This window comes from Oryza brachyantha, chromosome 3 (genome assembly GCF_000231095.2).
Source record: "Oryza brachyantha chromosome 3, ObraRS2, whole genome shotgun sequence".
NCBI classification, from domain to species: domain Eukaryota; kingdom Viridiplantae; phylum Streptophyta; class Magnoliopsida; order Poales; family Poaceae; genus Oryza; species Oryza brachyantha.
Genome location: NC_023165.2, coordinates 12,615,028 through 12,625,554, shown reverse-complemented (window position 1 = coordinate 12,625,554; position 10,527 = coordinate 12,615,028). Strand labels below are relative to the sequence as shown.

Sequence of the window (10,527 nt, the reverse complement as noted above, 5' to 3'; positions counted from 1 at the left end):
TTTGATGACGTTTCTGATGAGCTCCTCTTGGTTTTAAAAGAAATTATGGATCCTTTATTAATTATTTGGTATTGCTAAATAAACTGTTCAAATACCTATTTGGATGGAAAATTTTTAAGCACGATTCTTTTGATTTCAGAGCATCATATCATATCCAGATTTGTTTGGAGTGAAAAAAAAAGAAAATCCACGCGACATATTTTTTAACTACCTAAGTAAAAAGTTATATAAAATTTAGAACATAGTTAAACATAGTTAAAATATAATTAAATTATTATTATATTTGCAAATATCTTGAAACTTACAATAGTAATTACAGATGTTTGACTTTTTTCTTATAATATTTGACCATTTGTCTTATAAAAAATTTATAAAAAAATTATTTATTTTGCTTGTGGCTTACTTTATTATCAAAAGAACATTAAGTACAACTTTTATTTTTTTATATTTATACTAAATTTTTGAATAAGACGAATGGTCAAACGTTATAATTTAAAAAGGTCAAATATGTTACGTTATAAAACAGAGAGTTGGTATTTCTGAAGACAGTCTCTTAATTATCTCTAGCTATAGGAATACTCAAATCTTGCTAGAGGACTTTGATTCAAATGTTTTTGGCAAAAAAATCCAAAATAAAACAAAATGAGGGAAAAACCAGGACAAATTAGAAAATCGAACTAAAACGAATCCCGTTCGTTGCCTGCACGACGCGCCTCCTCGTCTTCTGGAAGGAACGAGCGCCACGGGCGCTTCTGCGATCTCTCCCCGCCTCCTCCTCCGCCATGGCCGCGCGATCCCTGCCACCTCTCCTCCTCGTCGTCGTCGTCGCCGTCCTCGCCGCCGGATCCCTCTCCCCGGCCGCCGGCCTGCGCTTCGACCTGCAGTCGGGCCACACCAAGTGCATCTCCGACGACATCAAGGTGGGCGCCATGGCCGTGGGCAAGTACCACGTCGTGGCGCCCGAGCCCGAGGGCTCCTCCCTCGCGGCGTCGTCGCGGCTCCCGGACTCCCACCGCATCTCGCTGCGGGTCACCTCCCCCTACGGCAACAGCCTGCACTACGCGGAGAACGTGCAGTCGGGCAACTTCGCCTTCACGGCGTCCGAGGCCGGGGACTACCTCGCCTGCTTCTGGGCGCCCGACCACCGCCCCCCGGCCACCGTCGGCTTCGAGTTCGACTGGCGCAGCGGCGTCTCCGCCAAGGACTGGAGCAGCGTCGCCAAGAAGGGCCAGGTCGATGTGAGTGCTCTCCCCAATCTGGATCCCTCCCTAATACTCGTAGCTCTTATCTACTTTGTTCCAATATGTTAGGATCAATCGATGCCGCACGGCACAGTCATTTTTCGAAGAATTCGTCAGATATTTGGATCTTTCACATGGATTATCTTTCTTACAATTTAGTCTGTGGAGAGCTTGGGCAATAATCAAGTCGGTTCCAACACTTTGGGGGAGGATCCATAGCAATGGTCGGGCATGGCCATTGTTGGTCCTCATTAAGCTGCAGTGTGCAGTTTAGTGAACTAGTAATTTTCTTATCTGTTACAGGTTTTTGGCTATGGATGTAGGTGGAAAGGATTGGTGCTAGTGACCCACTCTAATTCATTTGGTTTATGAATTTATGCATATGGGCTAGCAATTAAGAAAGGTGCCCTTTAGTTGGATATATAGTGGGTCAATAGATATGCATGGGTGGACCCATTTGCATACCTAGTGGTTGTACTTACCTTATAACTTCTTTCTTCACTTTATGCATATTAAAATGTGGTTATGTGGTGCATAATTTTGATGACCCTTAGACACTTAGACAGAGAGGGCATGATTTAGACTAATTTTGGTGAATATAAGGCATTGTTTATTAGATAGGCTAGACCAGAAAAAATTACACGTTTTTGGCTATGGATGTAGGTGGAAAGGATTGGCCCATGGGTGCTACTGACCCATTCTAGTTCATTTGGTTTATGAATTTATACATATGGGCTAGCAATTAAGAAAGGTACACTTTTAGTTGGATATATAGTGGGTCAGTAGATATGCATTGGTGGACACATTTGCATACCTAGTGGTTGTACTTACCTTATAACTTCTTCCTTCACTTTATGCATATTGAAATGTGGTTATGTGGTGCATAGATGACCCTTAGACACTTGGACAGAGAGGGCATGATTTAGACTAATTTAGGTGAATATAAGGCATTGTTGATTAGATAGGCTAGGCCAGTAAAAGAGTTCTCCCCTCGTGCTGCCACTTCCCTGCACCGCTACCTCCTCCGGCTCCTCTTTCATCCCCTCAGCACTCTTCAGCACTCCATACTCTCACTCCCTGGCACCATCTCCCACTCAGCGTCATCTCCTTGTTGTTCCTCCTCCCCAGTTTAGCACCTCCTGCATCCTTGATGCCTCTGTTCCCTAGACGAGTCAGCAGTGGTAGTGGCCAAGGATAGCTCTTCATGGTGTGTTGATGTCGTCGTTGATAGTTGTCAAAGGGAGGACAGCCATGTCACACTGAATGGTGGTGCATGTGCTGAATTGGGTTTATTATTTATGATAAGCTTAGGTAGATATAATTTACACACACAGTTCAACTACCATGGATGAAGCTTGAAAGGTTTCTCTTATCTTCAAAGCGCTAATGCTGTAATGACTCTGCATAAAAATGGTTTGCCTTTGCCATATTGCTTCAAATTCAAGAAGGAACTGGTAATCATTTTAGAAGGTATTGCTCCTCCCATCAAGTATGCCTCTTCACAATTCATGTCCCACCAATGGTGAACCATATCTTCTAATCATTTACTACTAAATTGTGAGGTTAAGCAATACATGTTGGTTCACGCTGTAGAATAGGTTATTTAATTGTATTTTTCCACTTTGGTTTACCAGGATTTGAATCCATGAATTTTTGGTTGTAAACCTGAAGAGGATAGCTATATGCTACTGAATTATTATGCTCATTTGCACAGCAGCATGGGTACCATTTATTGTTGCAGATTATTTGCTTCATGCTTCTAAATATAATATTTAAAAGAAAAACATCTTTTGCTGCATTGCTTAGACCACTTGTTCTAAACTATCTGTTAGGTTTATAACATGTACTATTTAATTCTTCACTATAATCAAGTTGATAATCTATCAGCTTTGATCCGTGAGTAATCTATTTTGAATGCTACCTACTACAACTATACCTTTATACTAGCATCTCACTTGCTTAGTACTTCTATCATTTACCCTCCCTTCTTTCTCTAACTGGTGACTGTAGCATCGCAATGGGTCTAATATCCTGCAATGCATCATCAATAGTAATGCAGTATTACACATTGTAAACTGATCTGTTAATGCAGACATGCAAAATCACCTCCGTATCAGTATTGCTAAAATTTTGAGAATCTGCAAGAATAAAGGTCTTGAATATTTGTAGAGATATTTGTGGAAATATAATTTTTGTTCACACATTTATCTTTTGATATGTGGTAGATGATGGAGATTGAGCTCAAGAAGCTGGAGGATACCATCAAATCTATCCATGAAGAAATGTTCTATCTTCGTGAAAGGTATGGTTCGTGCCTTGCAATGATAAATTTCTTTGTGAAATTCAATAAAATCTCTTAAATCATTATTATTATTCATGTGACGTTTCTCAAGGGAGGAGGAGATGCAAGAACTGAACAGGAGAACAAACACACGGATGGCCTGGTTCAGTTTCCTCTCACTTGCTATCTGCCTATCAGTGGCAGGGTTGCAGTTGTGGCATCTGAAGAACTTCTTTGAGAGAAAGAAGCTGCTATAATACTTTTGTGACGGAGAACATTTAGGCATAAAATCATGTGATTCTCTTTTGGGACTTGGCGTACATTTCCTATGAGGGACATATATTAGCATAGTTGAGAAATATTTCTTTTCAGTTTTCTAGCCAACTTAAATAGATGCAAAATACAAAGCAGACTCCAAATTTTGTTTCCTTGCTTGCAAAGTATGTTGTTCACACGGTCCAGAAATCAACTTTACATTCCCATGTTGTGTCCTGGCCTGTCCTGTAAAGGCCCAACCAAATACTCTAACCATCTACAGTTGTTTACAGCTGATTATGGCAAGTTAGAACAAACGTCCTTGTGCTTCGTGATATCAATGCATGATATTTATATTTCTAACACCAATGCCTTCTACTTCAATGCTTACATGTTTTTCTTTAGGCTTGAACTTGAATCATGAGTAATTTGTTTTCCTAATGCTTTCACTTCCAATTCTGTATAAACCTATTTCATGCTGCATACTTGCATTTCAACAATTTGTTTGTTGGCACAAGGCAGTCGGCGTGTATCTAACTAGTCTGACCAACAATATATCATGCATGTTACTTTTGTTGTTATATCAATATTTGATGGTAAATATAACTGGCGTGTGTTAACGCTATATTCTTGCGTGGCATTTTGGTCAGTGACGAACTAATGAAGTCGTAATGTCATTGTATTGAGAAGCTCTCTTTCTTGCAAAATTATCAGGCATCCAGTGCTGTATGGCTCTTGAATTTTGACTAATCTTTTAACTTAACGAATCCAGTTGCAGAAACTGATTTAGAAAGGTTTTGTTGCTGGTCAGAGTTATCAGGCTGGTGACGTAGTACCTGTATGGCTGTATCCGAATTATTTCCACTTGATGCTTGCTTATTTCGCAAATAGTAGGGACTTTGGGAGCTTAAGTCAAGGAAAGCCTGGTAGATAAAGATGTTACTGCCAAATATTTCAACGCAAATGGACAGCAACTTATAGTGTTAGCGCTGTCCAAAGATTTTCCTTTTTAACGAAATGACGTGTGCTTTTTTTGCAATATGCCAAGGCACCATCCGTGACAGATTCCCCGTTGAACGCACGCACGAGTTACAGTTAATATATACGTATGCACGCATACGACTCTTATTCACACCTTGTATTCAAACCGTACCGTGTATACCTGTATCATTGTCTTTTTATTTATGCTTATGCTTATAAGCCTAAATTTTAAATTTAAATTTACAGTTGGTTTTAAGTTTTTCCTATTGTATTTATGTTCTGGCCTTTGCTTCTAGATCACCAAGAACATGTATAAAAATTCTATTTACAAATTATTTTTCATTTGCAAATATGTTATTTTGTTTTTTTAATAAAAAATAAAAGATGACCTCAATAGACATCAAAATTTAAACCAGTATTAATGGATGGTGTCATGCAACTAAACTTCACCACTACGCTACTAGTTCTTTCTTCTCTTACATTAACGAAAATGCCACTAGTTCTTCTCTTAGAGTAACAAAATAATTATGAATTTCAGCACGAGTTTTTCTTGTAGGAGAACTTTGCTAGTATTCCGTATAAAACAATTCGCTCGCATTCAGGCATCACTATTTCTCCGTGTCTTATTTTCTTCTAAAATAGGAATACTATATAGTCTCTCAGTTATATATTATAAAACATTTTAGGTTTATTAAGTTAATCTTGTAGTGTTAGATTTTTTTCCATAAATTTGGTCAATTTTGACCAAAATTTATACAAGTTTAACTTATAATAAGTATAAAATATCTTGTAATATAAAATAGAGTGAGTATATTGCTAACATACGAGACATACATAAAAATTACCTATATTTTTTATTTTACATGCATGACTTGGATTTTGATAGCACCCGAGAGAGACCTAGTGTGGCAAGAGGTAGCACTCACCTGACCCTATGTTAGCCATGAGTACCTTTTTGTGCAAGGTAGTCTTGTAGAGAACCTATGTCTTTTAGCCATGATATGCATCCTTAGTAGACTCGTCGTTCACTTAGAGTGAGAGAGAAGAACGGGTCCATGTGATGCAAATAGAGCGATGCTTCCTCTGCTATTTTTATTGGACTTGTGAACTTGATTACGGGTATGTTTAGGGAGCTTCTGGTAGCTGCAGCTTCTTATAAAATATTCAGAAGTTAGAAGCTCTTCCAAACAGCACTCAATTTCTAAAAATTTGGATTTATAGACTCCAAAAAATGAACTAGAAACAAAAAGCTAGAAAGCCTAGCTTTTTTAGATTTAAAAAAATTGGCTTCTCATTAGCTGCTTCTCGTAATCTTCAACTCCCCAATCGCAATATACATTTACACAATACAGGCTCAGGGAATAAAGGTACAAAGGCGTGGTCAGGGATTGATGACCAGCAGTCCAGCAGCACTAGAGTATTGTGATTTCATCTTTGGTTACAATTTGGTATAAAATCAGTTAAATGACTAAAATTTTATCGCTTGATTGACATATTTGAATAGCTATTTAACCGGCATGGTACTGGACTTGTTACCGTAGAAGATTTGGGAGATATTTTAAGCATGTTTCAATATGGATTGTGATTTCTAGGTCTATTCAGCGCTATATAATCCCATTATCTTTACATTTACGCAGTTATCAATATTTGCCGCCCTTGGCCATTTTTTTTCTCGTCCTTTGCCGCTAGAGAGAGGAATGTATAAAATTGATTGCCGCCATGCTAGCCAGATGCTAGGCTGTGATCACAAAGTTATATTACAATTTTTTTTTCACATCATAAAATGTTCTATTTTTTATATTCATATATATGACAATAAATTTCGGTACATATAAAACATATTCATTAATCTATAGATACCAAATCATTTCTCACTATTAGATCTAACTGAGTAGGATATGTGCTGTTAGATCTAACGATCAGAAACGATTTGATACCACAAGGTATAAAATATAAAACGGGAGGACTACTAAAATCGCACATTTCAAATGTGACCAATTAAATTACAGAACCATATTATAACTCGATCAGTTTGCACGCACCAAACACATGGCCGAGTTTTAGTTGACTCCCATGTTCCACCAGTAGTACATAATCCCCGGCAATGGCGGCTCAAGAAGAGCGACCCCATCACCAGCCTCCTCCGCGACTCCGGGGGGCCTCCAATCATCCACCCTACCGCCGTCATCCACCCCGAGATTTATGGGTTCGGAAGGATCGATGGCGGCCGAGGAAGCCCACCTCGGAGTCGGGGACTCCAAGAACCCCGGCGTCGATGGCGTGACGGCCGGTGACGGCGGCGGCGGCGGCGGGCATGGGAGGGGGCCCCCCGGGAACAAGCTGACCCTGGTCCCGCTGATCTTCCTCATCTTCTTCGAGGTCGCCGGCGGGCCGTACGGCGCCGAGCCGGCGGTGCAGTCGGCGGGGCCCCTGTACGCGCTGCTGGGGTTCTTGATCTTCCCCTTCATCTGGGCGATCCCGGAGGCGCTCGTCACGGCCGAGCTGTCGACGGCGATGCCCGGGAACGGCGGGTTCGTGGTCTGGGCCGACCGCGCGTTCGGGCCCTTCTCGGGGTCGCTGATGGGCACGTGGAAGTACGTCTCCGCCGCGATCAACGGCGCCGCGTTCCCGGCGCTCTGCGCCGACTACCTGGAGCGCATCGTCCCGGCCGTGTCCGGCGGCGGCCCGCGCGTCGCGGTCATCGTCGCGTTCAACGCCGCGATCTCGGTGCTCAACTACACCGGGCTGAGCATCGTGGGGTGGACCGCCGTGGCGCTCGGCGTCGCCTCGCTGTCGCCGTTCCTCCTCATGTTCGGCGCCGCGCTGCCCAAGATCCGGCCGCACCGGTGGGGCGCCACCGCCGTCCCGGGCGGCAAGGACTGGCGCCTCTTCTTCAACACGCTCTTCTGGAACCTCAACTACTGGGACAGCGCCAGCACCATGGCCGGGGAGGTGGACCGGCCCGGGAAGACGTTCCCGGCCGCGCTGCTCTCCGCCGTCGCCATGACCACGCTCGGCTACCTGCTGCCGCTCATGGCCGCCACCGGCGCCATCGACGCGTCCCCCAGCGACTGGGGCAACGGCTTCTTCGCCGACGCCGCAGGTAAAATTCCGATCAATCACATCAACACGCCATCGATTCCACTAACCCCAATCACGTTCTTGGACATCGCAAACCAATCCGGATTCTCTCAAAAGAAAAGTAATAAAAACATACAGGAAAAGGAAAATGAACTTTAATCACGGTAGCTAATAAAGAAATAAAGAAACAATAAAAGTACTATAGCATATGCACTGTTTGTAGGTACTGTAGTGATTAGTATCGCACGGTTAGTTACGAAACAAACTGCTGAAAATACATTTAAAGTCATATTCATCTCTAACTTTTCGAAAGTCAGATAATCTCGTTTGATCGCAAACACCCCGCACGCGCGTCACGCTGCCGCGATTCTTTAAAGATTTGTATTTTTTTCCTCCCTAGCCATGGACAATGCTGCACACGATTCCATAAACTATGAAAAAAAAATGTTTTTTTAGTGGTGTTGTGCTTGTCATGAATCATGACAAGTTGATGTTTTGACGACGTGGGGAAGATGAGACCAAGCAATTGGTTTGAGAGAAACGATAAGATGATAATATTGCCTTGCAGGTTTTTTTTTTGTTTTTTTTTTGCAAAGACAATTCCCCTTGTAGCAATATGCCAATATGTTACACTTATTCCAATTTGGATATTAAGTTAGTCGGTAAACTCTGTACATCTATGTCAGTACAACTATCTCTCCCAGAGCCGTACATAGAAACAAAAGCTTTATGTCGCATTGACATGTAGGGCTGGTTTGGTTTCTGGCTTAAATTGGTGGCCTTACTAATATTTGGTAATTTAAATAATGCTAAGTATCTATTTGAATTGAAACCAAATTTTGATATGCCTAGAAAAAAATAGTATCTCTGTCTGTTTTGGCTCCAATGCAAAATACAGGAGTTTGTGCCAAAATTGGGCATGCCAATACTTGACAAAATGAGGTATTGCCAAAAATTGGTAAGAACAGTTTAAGAAACAAACTAATGCTGTACTTCCTTTAGACCCTGTTGAAAATCTTATTAATTAATGCTGTGATCTTTTCTCCTTGTAGTTGAAGCTTAGGACAAGATTCGATTAAAATTTTAATAAGTGTACGACACTACGTACTACTTTTCTTTAAGGCATTATTACGTACTACTTTTCTTTACGGCATTATGATACTACTTTTCGAGGCAAATCTACGGTGACCCCCAATACGAAAACAAGAGTCTCTTGCAAATTGCACATATGAAGTTAATTATCCTGCATATTCCCTGAAAGGAGAATATAGCCAACACTTAAACATTGCAGAATTAAGCTTCCTGTATTGCATTAATCATCAAAGGTTCATGTCTGTATAATATCATGACACTGCTACCTCCGTTTCATTACGTAAGATATTTGACTTTTTTTTAATGTTTGTCCATTAGTCTTATTCAAAAATTTAGTACAAATCTAAAAAATGAGAAGTGATACTTAAAGTTATTTTTATAATAAAGTAAGTCACAAACAAAATAAATAATATTTCTGTAATTTTTTGAATAAGACAAATGATCAAACAATGCAACAAAAAAAGTCAAACATCTTATATTATAAAACGGAGGGAGTACTTTTCAAGGCAAATCTATGTTGACCCCTGTACGAAAACAATAGTCTTGCAAATTGCACACGCGAAGTTAATTATCTTGCAGCATTGCATTGATCTTCAAAGATTTATGTGTGTATGATGAAGAAGAAGTGATGAACTGATGAGGTGTGGAGATGCAACGCAGGGATGATCGGCGGGCGGTGGCTCAAGTACTGGATCGAGGTGGGCGCCGTGCTCTCCACCATCGGGCTCTACTCGGCGACGCTCAGCAGCGCGGCGTTCCAGCTGCTGGGCATGGCGGAGCTGGGCCTCCTCCCGCGCGCCTTCGCCCTTCGCGCGCCGGCGTTCCGCACGCCCTGGGTCGGCATCCTCGCCACCGCCGCCATCACCCTCGCCATGTCCTTCTCCAGCTTCAACACCATCGTTGCCTCCGCCAACTTCCTCTACAGCCTCGGCATGCTGCTCGAGTTCGCCGCCTTCCTCCGCCTCCGCGCCGCCCGCGCCGACATGGCCCGCCCCTACGCCGTGCCGCTCCGGGGCCTGCCCGCCACCGCCGCGCTCTGCCTCGTCCCCTCGGCCTTCCTCCTCTTCGTCATGGCCATCGCCGGCTGGAAGGTGTACGTCATCAGCGCCGTCTTCACCGCCACCGGCGTCGCCGTCTACTACCTCATGGGCCTCTGCAAGGCCAGGAGGTGGCTCCAGTTCACTGCCCCCGCCGACGGCGAGGCCGCCGCGATGATGTACCGGCGCCAGGGGAGCACAGCCAGTCAGGTGTGAGGATCGTCGACGTCGACGCCATTGATGTATTTGTTCAACTTCTGGGTGTAATTTGGTAGGAACTAAGTTTCTGTAGCAATCTTAGTCGTAGCTGCTGATCAATTCAGGAGTTCCATGTTTGATCAACAAAATGGGCTGGATTACTTTGAAATTTAGGCTCCCATAGTTTCGTTTTTAGAGGAAAAAGCGAAAATGTGTTTTGCAAACGAAAAATAATTTCTAGGTAAAACTTTTATATACATGTCCATAGCAACTCAAAAACGAAATGTGTAAAACAAACCACAGTGAAACAATCACAAAAGCTTATAAACAGTTGCAACTGTGAAACGATGGGATAAGTTAA

General features: G+C 42.4%; 2 protein-coding genes across 2 annotated transcripts; both read left to right on the top strand.

Annotated features, from left to right (window-relative positions):
• Positions 1-465: 465 nt before the first annotated feature.
• Positions 466-3,986, top strand: LOC102703379 (transmembrane emp24 domain-containing protein p24delta9-like). The gene is made up of 3 exons (XM_006650069.3): positions 466-1,238; positions 3,467-3,543; positions 3,635-3,986. The coding sequence occupies exons 1-3, from the start codon at positions 783-785 to the stop codon at positions 3,777-3,779; spliced, it is 678 nt and encodes a 225-aa protein (XP_006650132.1). The 5' UTR covers positions 466-782; the 3' UTR covers positions 3,780-3,986.
• A 2,784-nt stretch (positions 3,987-6,770) lies between these two features.
• Positions 6,771-10,527, top strand: LOC102717232 (probable polyamine transporter At3g13620). Its single transcript, XM_040522806.1, has 2 exons — positions 6,771-7,861; positions 9,592-10,527. The coding sequence occupies exons 1-2, from the start codon at positions 6,961-6,963 to the stop codon at positions 10,182-10,184; spliced, it is 1,494 nt and encodes a 497-aa protein (XP_040378740.1). The 5' UTR covers positions 6,771-6,960; the 3' UTR covers positions 10,185-10,527.